General features: G+C 40.5%; 1 protein-coding gene across 1 annotated transcript in view; it reads right to left on the minus strand.

Moving 5' to 3' along the window:
• Nucleotides 1–17,751, minus strand: part of ctnnbl1 (catenin, beta like 1) — a 115,142-nt gene that overhangs the window by 66,765 nt on the left and 30,626 nt on the right. Inside the window, exon 6 of the mRNA XM_039767354.1 lies at nt 17,438–17,531. Coding sequence (XP_039623288.1) covers nt 17,438–17,531 — 94 coding nt within the window. The remainder of the gene's footprint in view (nt 1–17,437; nt 17,532–17,751) is intronic.

The raw sequence follows: 17,751 nt of genomic DNA on the forward strand, positions 1-17,751 counted from the left end.
CCAATTTTGATGACCCTCCTTCAATTGGGTGACCACAAGAGCAAGGCACTTAAGCCTTTAAATCAGTACTTGCTTCAAGCAGGAATAAGAGCCATTTTTGTCTCCCACAACTCACCTTATTGAATTACTAAAATAAATGCCAAAGCACTTAGATAGATACACAGTCAAGGGCAAAAGAAACCACATTGCCCTTTAATTCTGTGATTTTACTAATTAGGGTCTAAATCACAATGGTGTTGCCTTCACGAACGTCAATAAGAAGATAAATCTTTCCCTAGGTGACAAGCCCAGTGAACCTCCATACTTGTCGGGACAGGTTTACCCCTCTACTCCACAGTTTAATCACAATGTCTGAATTGCTTGATTGTAATTTTAAAGTGTAAAGGGCAGACTTTCATTTATGGGGATTTGCACACATCTTGGTCACACAACACAACTCTTTTTATACAACCACAGCCCCCTTAATAGGGCACCGTAATGTTTATAACTGGTGTCCCAGGCGTTTGTGATTTCTCAGGTATGTTTCATGGCTTCATAAGATACCTCAGCTTGCTTCTACCCTTTGGAGTCTGGAGCTGCCATTGTTCCACATGAGGTCGAGATCTGCTTCAATGAAAGTCAAAGAAACCATCATGCGGCAGACGAACAAGAATAAAACTAAAGAACACATCAGTACAACCTTAGGGTGACCTAAATCAAATATCTGGACTATCATCACATTGGTGAGCTCATTAAACAAAGGGGCTGGCTGGCCAAGGAAGATCTCCACTGCTGATGACAGAAGAGTCCTCACTATAGTAAAGAAAAAGCTCACCAAACACCCGTCTGTCAGATCAGAAACAGTTTCCAGGAGGCTGATGTGTGTGTGCCAGAGACAACTTCCACACAGAAGACTTTGTGAACAGAAACACAGAGAACACACTGCTAGATGGAAACCACAAGAACAGGATGGCCAGATTACAGTCTGTGAAAAAGGACTTTAATGAGCTTGCAGAATTCTGGGAAAATATCTTGCGGAGACGACAAGGAACTGCTCGAGGTCCGAAGCACACCACCTCATCTGTCAAACATGGCGCTGGGGGTGTTGTGGCTTGGTCGTGTATGGCTGCCACAGGTCCTGTCACACTTCTCTTCATTGATGAAGGAACTGCTGACGGCACAAGGAATTCTGAGGAGTGTAGAAACATCTGATCTGCTCAAGTTCCAGTAAAGGCCTCCAAACAGTAAAAAGTGTTGTGTGACCAAAATGTATGCAAACCCCCTTAAATGAAAGTCAGCAATGTGCACTTTAATCACATCAGAACTGTTTGATTAGTAATTTTAAACTGTGGAGAGGAGGGGGGAATTATGGAAGAGAAGGTGTCTTTGTCCCAAATATTATGGAGGAGACTGTAAAGTTTAACCAAGTTCAATATGTTTTTTTTTCCTTCAAAAATGAAGCAAAAAAAAAAATAAGGACACCGTTCCAATTTTCATAATATTTAACAGAGTATTTGGCAGCCAGATATTACTAATCACCCACCCTCCCAATCCCAACCCCATCTTTGCACAGCTTGGCTCTCTGCTGCTAACACCTGCCAAGTCACTATACAACCTTGGGGTGGTAACTGATGAGCAGCTATCTTTTTCGGACCACATTTCTACTGTTTCTCGCTCAGGCAGGGTTCACGCTTTACAACATCCGCAAGATTAGCCCTTATATGACAGAGTATGCAGCACAACTTGTGGTCCAGGCTTTGATCTTGTCTCGTCTGGACTACTGCAACTCGCTTCTGGCAGTACCCCCCACATGTGGTGCTATCAAACCGCTGCAGAAGAACCAGAATGCAGCGGCCCATATTGTATTTAATCAGCTGAGACAGGCACATGTCTCTCCTCTCTTCAGGTCACTCCATTGGCTCCCTGTAGCAACCCGCATGAAGTACAAATCTCTGATGCTGGCCTACAGAGTAGTCATCGGGTCAAAAGCTGTGTATATGGAGACACTGGTGAAATGCTTTACTCCTTCTCGCCCACACAGGTCTGCCAGGGAACAGCATCGGGTGATGCCACCTCTACGGGGCATTGAGTGTCCATCCAGACTCTTTACCTGTAAAGGTCCTGGTTAGTGGAATGGGCTGCCATCCACCTCCATATATATTGTTGACTCCTTCAATGTATTTGAGAAGCGACTGTTCTGTGAATATATGTTGAATTAATTGGGGTAGAGCTTTGCTCTGCAATATTTTAGATTTTGGTTCATTTGTTTAATTGTTTTAATGATAGTAATCTATGATTATAAATGTATGATGAGTTAAAACATCATTTCATTTGTGGCAATCAACTTTTGTTACCCATCCTGTTATGCTTGGTGAACAACCAGGCCCTCGTCTAACGTTACTCAATTGCTCACCTCTTTTGTAAGTCGCTCGTAATAAAAGTGGCTGCTAAGCAAATAAATGTAAACGTAATCAAATGCACAAGATTTGTATTGTTAGTTGTATTGTTCTGCAGCACTCGGGGTTGTGTTCATGCCAAGAAGAACTGACATCAGCCATGACCACCGAGAAGCAATTGTTGCTTTTCAGCCATCTGAGAAGCGTTACAATCTGCAATTCCTCATTCTACAGGTTAACAATTTCTACAAAATTATGTGAGAGACTGATAAACCTCCAAAGAAACGTTGGCTACAAGTTATTGCTGCAAAAGGTGGCCCAACCTGTTCCTTAAATTATACAGTGTACTTGCAAAGCCACCCAGACAAAACATGATTTCCGAATGTTTGCTTACTTTTTGGGATAAAACAAAAATCAAAGTCTGTTATGTTATCTAAAGTTAGATTCTCTGGTCACAGATGTTAGAGATGACAGCGCAATTGTGATTTAGACCACGATAAAAAATAAATAAATAAATAGAACAGAATTTAAGGCAGGGGTGCCCAATGCGTCGATCGAACTCGACCGGTAGATCGCATTGCATTCAAAAAAAAATATATATTTTTTTTAAACATTAGTCTATCATATATCCTGCCTATGGCATTTGCCACTTGATTGACATACAGGGCAGCCAGTCTGAGATCTCTTTTCTTCCAACACTGGTCATCCCACACGCACGATCAAATGCGCGAGCTACTGCAAAACTCCAGCTGTGATCTAGTTAGCCTTCCAATTTACATCGATTAAAGAAGGGATTTAAAAAAAAATTGGAGGGTATGGACTGGATGTGGAATTGGAAGGGGATTTTTTTTTCTCTCACAATGTCACAATCGAAATACGTTTGTCTGATCTATCAATCAATCATTGCTATTCCAAAGAAGGAAAATGTGGAAAGGCACTTTCGAACTGTTCATAAAAACTACTAAACTGACGTCCTTCCAAAAAGCGATCTGAGAAAGAGAAAGGAGAGGGAACTAAAATCGCAGTTATTCAGACAGCCGTCATTTTTTACTCGGCAGAATATTCAAAGGCTCCTTGACTGCATTATTTGGCTCTGCTTATTTATGCCAGTCAGCCTTTTCCCACATGACGATTATTAAATCCAAATACTGAAGTGACTATAAATGAATTGAATTGCTATTGTGCCATAAAGGTTATTCAGTTATGTAAGGTACAACATACATTTTAAGTATACTCCGTACATATATATATCATTTTTAATGTAGGTAGATCATTTCGACCTGGTCATTTTAAAAGTAGCTCGCAAGCCGAAAAAGTGTGGGCACCCCTGATTTAAGGTGTCCTTTCTTCCAAGGACTATGTATATTGAAAGGATTAAGGTGTCTGTTAAACAGTAATGGAATTAGAAGGCCTAGCCTGTTAGGAAGGGAGGCAGCCACATGGATGCTGACTGCATGGCTAGACGAGGGCTTAGTAATGATCCTTTCCAGAAAGCAATCGATCCAAACTTCCCGTAGTGCTGGCTTTAACTTTCACTCCTTTGCTAAGTAATGAATATTCATTCATGGCAAAGTGATAACCTTCAATGCAAAAAACTGTTTTGTCCACACAGCCATCCATCTATCTGACGAAAACAATGTTCCACTTTCCAGTTTCCTTTCTCCATGGCACCAGGTTGGTGGTACTACCAGCTAATGAAAAGCAGCAGTTTGTTTTGGGGGGAGTACAAGTCAAACCGTAATCAAAGACTGGAGAAATGGCAACGGGGTGAGAAGTTGCTAGAGGCCGACGAGTCTAGGCACAGGGATACTTCAACAGGAGGACAAAAGCAGCAAGCGAGTGTGCCATTTAAAAATCAATTTTGGCTTGAGAGCACAAGGGCACAAATTGGGTGCACAAAGGCAGTCGCCCACTCCACTAGCACAGACACGCGCACACACATCATAATTGTATTATGTGCTAATATGTGATTTTCCAGCTTTCCAAGAGGCATCCTGCACTATCTCATCAGATAACCACATTAGTGTCAGGCCACAAACTGAGCTGCTGCCAAGAGAATGCAAGCAATCGACAAGAAAGAAAAAACACAGTACCTTCACCGCCAAAGTCCAATCAAAGAGCCAGTGATTAACCACTTTGGAAAGTGCAATTTTATACTTGAAAAGAGAAAATCAAGATGCACAACGCAGCATTCACAAGGTACACTGGCAGGCGGTGGCAGCTAAACCTAGGGGGACTGAAGAGCAGTTTACTCTGATTAACACAGAGGCGTCAACAGAATGCTGCAGAGCCAACTTCGATCTGTCAACAGTCGCTTTCCAGTCAATAACCATTATATTTTATAAACATGAAAAGAACTTTAATTTTACAAACAACAGGAGACCATTCAGTCCATCAAGCTTGTTACCTAAAGATGTATATAATTTTTTTAATTTCACATTGCAGTTTCTTTTCATCTCATTTAAAATAATCCTAAATAGCATAACAATCCAACTCAGGGTCAGAGGAAGCCACAGCCTACCCCAGCAACACTGGATCAGTAACGTCAGTAACACTCCTGTCATCCAAAGCAGGAAAACAGCCCCGCAAAGGATAGCCATCCATCACAGGGCCCATGCACACCCCGAGGAACTTTTACATTTGAATTTGCCAATCGAGATAACAACGTTTATTTATGGAGGTAAAAGCAAGAGCCATGGAGATGAAAAGAACTTCACATGAAGAAAGAAAGACTGGGCACAGGATTCAAATGCAGGGTCCTTGAAGCAGCAGCACCTCCTCTGTGCACACAAGCATTTTATTTACAAACACATTTAATATATAATATCTCTCTCTCTATCTATATCTATACATACATACAATATATAAAATCTAGCTATTCTAAAACAAAATCTTCAGATGAGACGAGACTATTGCCAAGAGATTTTTTCAAGTCCCAACCTCCTCTCAGCCACACCTGCGGTCCTCTCACCTCTCATTCGTGTGAATGCTTTCGACAGCTCCGTTCCTGTACTCTCAGCTCTTATAAATTTGTATGTTTTCCTCACTTTAAGTTCCCAATAAACAAAGACTTATTATGTCCAAATCCTATTGAAAATTTTCATCCCGAGGGGTTATCAACAGAAGAAACGAGTACACAGGACACAAGTCAAACAAATAAATGTCAATTGGTTACATGGCAAATTGATTAAATGCGTATCAATAGACTGCTGAAACAGTTGGTGCTGATGGTGTGGAAGATAAAAACACCAACTTACTATATCACAAAGAATTTCTGCAACCGTTAACATTGTCCGTTCTTCCACCGGCCGAATTACTGTTAAAAGAAGGATGTATCACAATGTTATTGCGTAATTTATGTATGAGTGATGGGCTATGCAATGGGAGGAGATTAGTTGTACTGAAAATTGGTCAAACAATTCTGGCATATAAAATTTTAACAGGCGACAAGAAAGGTAATGTAGTACATCTCCAGGGGACAACAGACACCAAAGGAGATTGTGATATGCCATTCATATTAAAACGTTTAGCTTCCCCATTAGAATTGCTTTTGCTATGAATTAACAAAATCACAGGGACGATCATTTGAAAAAAGTCGGTTTATTTATTAGAGAGAGAGAAACGATATTCACTCACAGGCAGTTATATGTTGCGTTGTCACGATGAAAGTCCAAACACGAAATCAAAATTCAACGCAATATTGACAAAAAGTTAATTCCAAATATTGTTTATACTAAAAAGTTTTACAGTAAAAGTGTAAAAAGTATTTGGGTGTTAATTTCAAAGCCAACAAACACCTCTAACACAACATAATTTAAAAAAGAAGTTTCAAAGGAAAAAACTGCTGTATAAGGCATATAAGACTAATGACTGCAAAGAGAACCGTAACGCGTATGAGAAAATGAGGGCAACCATTAAGAAGGATATCAGAGAGGCTAAGAGACAGTTGGAGAGGAATATAGCAGATGAGGCAAAAGAAGACCCCAAGAGATTCTTTCAGTATTTTAGTAGTAAAAGAACAGTTAAGGAGGAGGTCAAGTTCATCAGGAATAGTAAAGGGGAATTAAAAGATACAGACAATGAAATAGCAGATGCCCTAAACTTACATTTTTCTGAGGTGTTTACAAGTGAACAAGTGGATAACCTCCCAGAGGTAAACGCAACTACTAAGAAGGTACTGAGGGATTTGGAAATTGTAGAGGGAGAAGTGCTGCTCAGATTAAACAAGATGAAATCAAACAAATCACCAGGCCCAGATAATATTTATCCTCGTGTTCTTAAGGAGGCTAGTGAGTACATATATAAACCCTTGACACATATTTTTAGGAAGTCACTGTGCACTGGAGAGATTCCAAAGGACTGGAAAATGGCAAATATCATCCCATTATATAAAAAGGGTGACAGGGCAGATCCAAGCAACTATAGGCCAGTAAGCTTAACAAGCATCACAGGAAAATTAATGGAAGGAATTATTAAGGATAAGATTGAGCAACACATGACAAGGACAGGAGTTATTCTGAACAGTCAGCATGGGTTCAGAAGAGGGAGGTCGTGTTTTACTAACATGTTGGAATTCTATGAGGAGGCAACAAAAGGATACGATCAAAGTGGAGCTTATGATATTATTTATCTGGACTTTCAGAAAGCATTTGATAAGGTGCCACATGAGAGGTTGGGCATCAAGTTAAAAGAAGTGGGAGTTCAGGGTGATGTTTTTAGATGGGTGCAGAATTGGCTCAGACACAGGAAGCAGAGGGTGATGGTGCGAGGAACCTCATCAGAACTGGCCGATGTTAAGAGTGGTGTTCCACAGGGGTCAGTGCTAGGGCGCTGCTATTTTTAATATATATAAATGATTTAGATAGGAATATAAGTAACAAGCTGGTTAAGTTTGCAGATGATACCAAGATAGGTGGATTAGCAGATAATTTGGAATCCGTTATATCATTACAGAAGGACTTGGATAGCATACAGGCTTGGGCAGATTTGTGGCAGATGAAATTTAATGTCAGTAAATGTAAAGTATTACACATAGGAAGTAAAAATATTAGGTTTGAATACACAATGGGCGGTCAGAAAATCGAGAGTACACCTTATGAGAAGGATTTAGGAGTCATAGTGGACTCAAAGCTATCAACTTCCAAACAGTGTTCAGAAGCCATTAAGAAGGCTAACAGAATGTTAGGTTATATAGCACGATCTGTGGAGTACAAGTCCAAGGAGGTTATGCTCAACCTTTATAATGCACTGGTGAGGCCTCATCTTGAGTACTGTGTGCAGTTTTGGTCTCCAGGCTACAAAAAGGACATAGCAGCACTAGAAAAGGTCCAGAGAAGAGCGACTAGGCTGATTCCAGGTCTACAGGGGTTGAATTATGAGGAAAGATTAAAAGAGCTGAGCCTTTACAGTTTAAGCAAAAGAAGATTAAGAGGTGACATGATTGAAGTGTTTAAAATTATGAAGGGAATTAGTACAGTGGATCAAGACTTGTATTTTAAAATGAGCTCATCAAGAACACGGGGACACAGTTGGAAACTTGTTAAGGGTAAATTTCACACAAACATTAGGAAGTTTTTCTTTACACAAAGAACGATAGACACTTGGAATAAGCTACCAAGTAGTGTGGTAGACGTTAGGGACTTTCAAAACTCGACTTGATATTTTCTTGGAGGAAGCAAGTGGATAGGACTGGCGAGCTTTGTTGGGCTGAATGGCTTGTTCTCGTCTAGATTGTTCTAATATACGTGTTCTAATATGTTCTAATATAATTTTCTTTCAATTTATTACGTTTTACTATTTTGTACTATGGTTAATTAGTCACTGTAATGTAAAATACTTAGTTCTATTATGCATATGTAATAATTCCCATGAAAATAATCTGTTTAAATTGTACATCCACTTCCCCAAACGCGAGTGGCAGAGCTGCAAAGTGGCTAGCAGGTAGCGTCCCCCTGGGGGTTGGCGAGCAAAGCAAGCAGGTGTCAGAGCCCCCTAGTGTGTGTATTTTTTATATAAAATCTGTCTATCTATCTATGTGTGCGTAGCTTGCATGTTCTCCCCTAACTCCTTCTCCATGGTTTGCTAGCTGGGATTGGCTCTAACTGATTCCCAACACCCAATTGTCCCGATTCTTTGAAGATTATCATGAACTTTTGCGAAAACCAAAGGCTGTTTCCCCAAAGACTACATGTGAAAGTAAAGGTGAATTGTGTTATCATAGGGAAAGGCATCCTACAAAGTCCTAATTTTTCTTTTGCGAGGTCCTTCTGGTTTTTCTTTAGGATACATTCAGGAAATTTCGCAGGACCATTGGGAGTCGGAGCACAGGGTTAGCCATTGTTCTTTTCACAGTTCAATGGCTGCCTAATCTGTGGGTATATCTACCGCCGATATCCTTGAAACTTATCATTGAGCATTCTTTCTTTGTTCGTATGTGTCACTGAATTTAAATTTTCAGAGGCATTTACTGTTGAAAGGCAGTCAGCCCACCACAGACACTTTAAAGAAATGACAATTACGCATCTGAGTGAAGCCACAAAGTGGCAGCAGTCGGTTCATCAAATAACAAAGAGCGAGACTGCATACAAAACTATATAATCCAAGTCATTTCAATTTGATTTTAGCACCAGAATATACTTCGGCCTGTTTTTAGGCTTCAATTTAACAATGTAGTCGAGTTTCTTCAAAAGTGTAGTTTAAACACCGACAGTGACTTCTGATACACAATTGCACAGCTCTGCTCTACAGAGACATTGTACAGCTCCTGGCTCCAGTTAAGAACAACTGCAACAGGTAAGCTAACATCGTATGCACAGCAGCTTAACAAAGTGTACACAATAAAAAAATGTACTAATTCAGAAGTAAGAAATGAGGCACTATTATAAAATAGTAAATGTATAAAAACTTGGAATATTCTTGCAATAACCTATAAAAGATTGTTTACACAAATACATACGTGCAGGAAATTTGCACATCAAAAATGATATTTTGTGAAAATTACTTAATTTGTATAGGATACCTGCAATGCCATCCCATGAGTTTTAACCCTTGAAACCACACAGAACTTGTATGTGGAGGGACCTGAAGATGTCAGTTTACAAACACTCCCTAAACAATCTAACGGAGCTGGAGAGAATTTGCCAGGAAGAACTGGATAAACTGCCCAAATCCAGGTGTACAAAGAGGCCACCCAAGAAGATCTGAAGCTGGAATTGCTGTCAAAGGGGTTTCTACAAAGTACCAAATCAGAGACTGAAACACTTAAGGAAGGAGAGATTTCAGTTTTTGATTTTTAATAAATCTGTTAACTTTTCTCTAAACTTGTTGTCACTTGGTCATTACTGTTGCAATTGATTATAGTTTGATGGACAAAAAAGGCAAATGTAACCATTTAAAATTAAACTTATAACACAGTAACACACATCCACCTACCCTCCCCTCCTCATTTGCTATATATTGCCTTGGATTCCTATAAGACCAATCATTTTCCTCTGATGATGACGATTCCTGGTAGGAGTCGAAAGCTTAGGAATGAATTATAAAAAAAAAAAAAAATATTGTAAAACACTCAATTTTCTGCATTTGTGAATTTCTAGCTACAAATATGCAAACCGTATCACAGACCTTCGCTTCCATATACACGCACACACCCCTTTGTTGCATACTGCATTTGTAATTACTGTATAGTGTGCTGGACTTAACGAGAATAAACTGAACTGAATAAAGTGGTCAGACACAATACTTTGTCACAACTACTGCCACTAACAATGTTAATGTAAAGTTTTAGCTAAGTGCTCGCCCAGTGTGTTATGACACTTTCCAGACTGGAATATCTTCTTGCCTTGCCCTCAACTATGGTGTCAGTTAATTCATACATTAACACATTCTTTAAACAAGAAATACAATTTTCAGAGTTATGTGGTTAACAGCATGGGTAGAAGGGGCAATATACACATGTCACTATACCATGAGGTCAACTCATGGGCTCCAGGTTGTTTGGTGTTCAATGGGACCAAGCTAGACAGTCACAGGAAACGACGACACACAAGCCCCTATTGCTTTTGCTCTTTACTATGTCAGTGTTAACTTTTGCTATTAAAAAATGTAGGTGTGTGTGTGTGTGTGTGTGTAAGTGGGGGAGTGTTGGTATCATCTTTGTTGCTATTCACTTCTCCTAGACACTTCTGTGTCAGACAAGTCAGCAGCAGATAATCAAATGAATGCACTTAAATTTTTTCTAAATTAACGAGACTGAGGTTGGAAGAAAAAAAAAAAAAAAATCCCCTTACGCTGCATAACTGCTTCAAGGTTGTGTGAAGCAGACAGGCATCTGTGCAAGCCCGCCTGCTGTGTGTCAAAATCAGTTGGCTGTAATTGCAGTACTCGGCAGCTCCAGACACAGAAGATGTACAGTTGTCCCTCCACAGCTCTGTACAGAGAACTGCTGTCTAGATATCTTGCCAAAAACATTTCTATAAAAGGTTACAGCATATACATTTAAACACTGAACAAAATTGTAATTGATTTGTTTTACTAAGTCTTGTCCATTTTCTCTCTTAGCTCAGGTCCCTGCAGTGTATCAGAGTGTTGCTACCAATGACATATCCACTGGGAGACCTCCATGACATCCTGCATGACAATTAATTTGCACTATAATATAGTATATGGCACCAATGATGAGGGTGCGCACATCGGGACACCCAAGAGAGCTGAAATGTGGGACTGGAATGTTGGACATAATAAATTTAGTAACATAAGTAAACATTCCCAAACCCACTGTGGTGGATTGCCGGCATTTCACTCCGGCCCTCAACCCCAGGCCGCCAGGAGGAGCTCTCCCGACAGCATGATCATGCCCCGAGTTCCAGCAGGGCATCATGGACTATGTAGTGTTTGTACACAGCCCTGCTGGATACCTTGGGGCCACCAGGCGCCGCTGTAGGGGCTCGAGGCTCTTATGTGCCCTATGACCGGGAGTGCGCCACGGTCACGTGACAGGAAGAAACAACGTGCTCCCGGGTTGAAGAAAAGGACTATTTACCCTGACCCGGAAGGAATAAGGACTTGTGGACTGTTGGGCAGGAACACCTTCAGGTCAGGGAATATAAAAGGACTGTGGGAGCTCCCAGACGATGAGCTGAGTTGGGAGGCAGGGTGGCTAAGCGTCTGGGAGTGGAGGATTGTGATTAATTATTGTATTATTTATTGAAGAATAGTGGATTGGTGGTGCTTTGTGCACATTATTGATATAATAAATATCATTATTGGACTTTTACCTAGTGTCTGACGTATAGTCTGAGGATACAAGGGTGCGAGCAAGCACTTAAATCTATTACACCACTCAATCCAATCCAAGGTCCTGGAGAGCTGCAGCTTGTTATAGCACCATCGAGCACAAGAACCATGAAAGAGAAACCAATAAAAATCACTGGGCATCACTAACGCACACAAGGGTCAATCTGCAAACACCTACTGATCTAACCAACATGTCCTCAGACGGAGGAGGAAAAACTGGCATACACAGAGGACAGCCATAAAGACACAAACAAAGAGAAAGAATGTTATTTAAGTCACAAGAATAAACTGAAATGGATTTTATTTAATACACATGCTCTTAATAACTAGCGTGTAAGTACATTTACACACAACTCAAGGTACTTTCCAGATATTAATAAAAAAAATATATACCATAGTTACTTGGACATCATCATTAATATTACAATGTTTTTTAATAAAAGTTAAGTATACAAAATAGAAAATCAACCTGGGCATTGTTAAACAGAATGTAAGCACTAAAGTGCAAAACAAATCTTCACTCTTAACAGTTTGTGGGAGATGCACACATGTAAGAATTTTATTGTACTGTAGAGACAAATCAACACATTTGAACTTTAAGATTATTTCTTTCTTTATTCAATATGTCAAACGCTGTGAGGAGCAAATGACTGATGGAATTAAAAAGAGAAGAACTGATTTGTTTAATGCTGCTGAAAGCAAGAAGAGGGAGTGAAAAAGGATGACGAAAAGCAAAATCGATTCATCAAGAAAACGTGATGCTGAAAAAAAAAAAACAAAACTCATGCTGAAAATCTGTGATGGTGTGGTGTGCTACATGCCAACACAAGCCACTTCTACGGCTCGACCTAAAAGACAGATATATCAGTACAAGAGAAACCTAAAAGGTCAGATGGTCATGTTCTCATGAAGGTTTACAAGTTTATTAAAAACAAAAAAAAAATCCCTTATTGTGCTGTAGATTTAAAACTAACCTACAAAACAAAGTGTGAAGAAAATGAAGGGGTCTGAATACTTTCTCAGTATACTGAATAACATGTAGTATTAAAAAAATAAACGGTACGCAAAAAAACTCCATAGACAATTAGCTGGGAAGCCTTTGGCCACTGAGGGACCAAAACACTGCAATTCCTTACTGCAGTCAGCATTTAAACTTTAAACTAAACAAATAAATGACTTTGAGCAAAATCATTGATTCAGCTGGAGTCTGTTTAGTTTTTCAGATGGTGTAACAGAGTTTCTCACAAGCATGGAGGTTTGGACTGCTATTAAAACGATACATTGGTAGGAAAACCTCACGTTTCACGTCAGTCCAAACCATAGCTCGTGATCCTCTCAGATTAACACCAATGCTTGGTACATCCTGCTTCATAATGATTAAGAGGAGGCAATATCCAAGGATTATATTAGCAGTACTGCTGTGGAAGCTTGACAATCACAAGCTTGTTATCTCTGTGATAACTTTGACACCACCTGCTTAAAGTCCCACAGGACCTGAGGCCCTTGAATCACAATGTCTGCCCTTACTGCAACAAGATCAAGCCTGTAGCTGACATTCTGGTGGTGGGGGTGGGGGTGGGAACAGGAATGTGAATACAGTGGTTCAGACTCCAACTCATAAAAAAAAAAAAAAAAGTGTGACATATGGGGCCACCAAAGTCAAACTCCTCACAACCGGGACTGTCCCTAGAGCTGGCCAAACTGTGCAATCACAGGAAAAGGGCCAGGGTTAAAAAAAAAAAAAATTAAGAGCCTGAAGGTCGCTCCAGCTGAGCTCTACAGAACCTGTACGGAGATGGGAGAAACATCCAGAAGGGCAACAACCACCGCAACACTCAACCAATCTGGGTTTTATGACAGTGTGGCCAAATGGAAGCCTCTCCTCAGTAAACGATCCATGAAAGCCTGCTTGGAGTTATCGGGGGGAAAAAAAGCACCTAAAGAACTCTCAAGAGAGTGTCAAAGAAGATTCTCTGGTCTAAAGACACCAAGACTGGCATCATGTCTGGAAGAAACTGGGCATATCTCGTCACCTTTGCAATGGCATTCTAAAGGTGAAGCATAGTGGTGTCAACATCAAGACATGGGGGTGATTTTCAGCAGCAGAGACTCGGGAGACTAGACAGGGATTGAGAAAGCTGAACAGAGCAAAGTACAGATACATCCTTCACGAAAGCCTTCTCCAGAGTGCTCAGGACTTCAGACAGGACGGTGACCTTACGCACAAAGCAAAGACAACACAGAAATGGTGCAGGGACAACTTTAGGAATGTCCTGGAGTGGCCCAGGCTTGAACCCAATCAGATATCTCTGGAGAGACCTGAAAATAGTTGTCCACGGACAGTCTCCATCCAACATGGTAGTGCCTGAAGGAATTGACAGGGAAGAATGGTAAAAAAAATCCCCAAATTGGGGTGTGTGTGAAAAAGGTTGTGGTGTCAGACCCAAGATGACTCCAGGCGGTAGTCGCTACCAAAAGTGTTTAAACCAACTCCTGAGTAAAAGGTCTGAATATTGTGTCAATGTGCTACTTCAGTTATTTCACTTTTTATTAAAAGGTGCATACATTTTTAAAATCCTGCTTTGTCTTTGTCACTCAGCAGTATTGAGTGCTGCTTGATTTGGGGAAAAATATGCATAAATGATTTCACTACAAATCTGCGACAAAACAAAATTGAAAAAATAAAAAAATGAAGAGGTCCAAATACTTTCAGAATCCACTGTATGGTGTTGTTGCTGCTGCTCCAAGTCAGTGGGTATCTCACTGTTCGTCACCAATAATCGGACCTCTTCCCAGGAAATTCAACATAAGCATTATTTTTTTGTAAAACAAAAGTACATTTAGTTTACTTGAAATGAAAAAACTCAATCCAATGCACAGTTTGTTGGAGGCAGGCACATAAAATATGCAGTCGTGTGAAGGGTAGTGTATGGGCACCAAGTACGCGAGACGGGTGCACAGCACTGATGTGCTAAATGTCAATTTAGATATCGGAGATGAAATTATTTTAAAGAAAGTAGGGCAGATCTGCTACTTACGTGACATGTGGAGTGCAGACAAATTGCGGGCATAGCAGCGATAGGCACACCGAGAGGTGCATTCAAGAAATTCTGGAAGTTGTCCCCCCATTCCAAGTGTCTCTTTTTAGCAATGAAAGGTACATTTTATGAAAGCTGTGCGAGATTAGTGTTCTCTATGCGAGTGAGACATGGTTTATGAAGTAAAACAGATGTATGCGTGTGTGGAGTGTCATGGAGTGAGAGGACGATGAATGCAAAATTAAGAGAAAGACCGAGTGGAGGCAACGGGTTTTGTTCTGTGGAACAGATTAAGGTGTACTGGACATGTGGAGTGAAAGAGAGTGTGAATGGGTGCAGAGGTGCACCAAGATGGAGGAGATAAGGTCCAAAGATGACATGGCTGAAGGTTTTTTTCAGATAATATGAAGAGAATGGTTTTTACCACAGACAGACACCTGTGATGTTGGAGAGTGCAGGAAACTGATTTAGATGAGTGTTATTGGCAAACATGGAAAATGCCCCTCAAAATGGTGGGTGGGTGGACAGGAAACTTGTTGCATAATTGTATTGGTACAATCTGCTATGGCGTCAGGAAAGGCATCCAGCTGTAAAAATTGTGCTGAAACCTTTAAAACATCCACTCCACGTAGAAGTTGGAAAAGATGAAGAGGAAGAAGACGATTGTTACAATCTCCTGGGTGAATAAAGCACATCACAATGTGCTGCTCTGTCCCCAAGGGTACCAATATGGATGAGGTCTTTCTGATTTTATCCTATTGATTAATTTGCTCAGTAGCTCCCCAGTGACTACCTGAACAAAGCAAAAAATGTCACTTCCCTGCAGCAAGAATCAATGGGGAAAACTACATCAGAAAAAAAAGTTACTGAGATGCCTTGCTGCCAGCCACGGACCAAGTATCTCTGGCAGAATTCAGATGAGTGGTGTGGGCACCTTATTATTAGAACAGCATGCAATGGAATAAACATTCCGATTACTGCCATCCAATAGACGGGCATTTCATTCAGGACTGGTTTCTGCCTTGCACCCGATAGAATATGGGCACGGATAATGAAAGGCCTTCAGTAAAACTGACAGGCCAGTGGTAGGCTGCCTGGCAGTCCCGGTCAAAACTCAGATAATTCATTGGGCATAAAGTAACTAATTAAGAGCATAGCAATAATTAATCTTTATATACATTTTAAAGCAAATCAAACGGTACAAGGGAAGTAATATACCCGATACACAGAACAAGCCAGCAAAAATTAGCACTTGAATACCCCTCAGAAAAGTGTTTTTGTAGTTAATGTCATTTTAACATTTCGTATCTACTATATTATTAACGATCACACAAGTAAAAATAAAATTCTTGCATATAAAAGTTGTCCTGTCCGATTTGTTTCACAAGCACAGTGGTATTTAATGTATATTGCTGGCTCTGCCTTTACCCACAGTATACAGAAATGGGAATCAGCCAGCTTCTGCAGACAGACATGCCTTTAAACAGCCAGGGTCTCCATTCAAAATTAAAAAGCCACACACAGATCCCAAATTGGGGTACACCACACCGAGTACCTGCCCCACATCTCGCCCTGCCTCGTAGCACTCCGGGACCGATGCCATAAGTCACACAGAGACCACGCAGAGCAAAACAGTAGATGATGAGATGCTCTATTACAAGCAGGTGTCTGGCCTCAAGTAGGAGGTTGCCTTGTGCCAGATGGTGTTGAAACAGATGCTGAATCAAGTCTGAATAGCAACAGCATTTCCAGGCAATACATGGCTTCAGCATCAAACAAAACCTCACAAATAAGCAAAGACTTCACTATCAAGAGTTTAAGATGCTTGTATATGTGCTTCCTATGCAAGAATTTGCTATGATCCTTGCACAGCATGTGCCATCTTCATAACTACTAATAACCCACTTTGTACTCCATGAACTGATGAACTTTCTACCCTGTGAGATACACAGTTCAAGATCCACACCTGCTCACTAGTCCAATACAGCTTGATTTTATTTATTTCTTTTTTTAATGTTTAAAAATTGCACTCCATTTTAAAATATGATGTGTCTGTACTTTTTAAAAATTAACCCCACAAAGGCCCCCACCCAGCAAAAATGTGCAAGAGACCTACAAGGTTTATGGAAACTGTTTTGCTCTAACAATGCAGCGTGTGCTCGATCAGTCCTACAGGAAATGGAATCTGCCAGGAGAAGAAAACATTTACTAATGTGAACTCATCCTACTTAAAACAGTATCTTAAATTTTCACAGCTACTTAAGTGTGGATTTAAACTGCTTACTGCCAGACAGAGAGTGAGATTTTTAGAAATTGTAGCCAAGCAGCTACTCACACTGCCTGATAGAGTCGCCAATCACGTATCTGCTCAAACTGTACAAGAATATTCAGTCCAACTGACATGCAATGGCATAGCTGCTCAGAATTTGGGCGTATAATATGGCCACAGGTAGTGAGAAAAGTGCTATATAAAAAATTAAGGAAAAATAATGTAGCAGCTACGCACACTATGTGGCCTCATTTAAGGATCACTACCACATGGAGTACAACTACATGACACAGAATAAATGAATGTAGCCAAGCTGATTGGAGGATCACAAATACAACTGGGTTCAGCAGCAAGGATGACACAAACACAACATTAAGCTGGCATTTTCCTTTCAACATCTAACATTTTATACTTAAGTGTAAAAAGTGAAAAACTGCACTGCCCAGTCTTGGCCTACTCACCTAGGGTGTTGTAGACTCCCCCTGCCTCCTCCTTCACCTGCTCGTCCAGCCGCTCCATGTTCTGTACAAGTAACGCAACAACCTGGCCTTCCAACTGGTAAAGAGAAAATTGAATTGAATTCAACTATATGCCATAATGCCAGGGCTAAAAATGGAGTTACAAAGCAATTGTATAAGAAATGCACTTTAGGTCAGCTAATTTTCCAGTGCAGGGCACAAAAACAAGGCTACATGATTTAGTCCAGGGGTCGCCAACTCCAGTCCTGGAGGACCACCGTGGCTGTGGGTTTTCATTCTAACCCTTTTCTTAATTA

This window comes from Polypterus senegalus, chromosome 10 (assembly GCF_016835505.1).
Source record: "Polypterus senegalus isolate Bchr_013 chromosome 10, ASM1683550v1, whole genome shotgun sequence".
Classification (NCBI taxonomy): Eukaryota; Metazoa; Chordata; class Cladistia; order Polypteriformes; family Polypteridae; genus Polypterus; species Polypterus senegalus.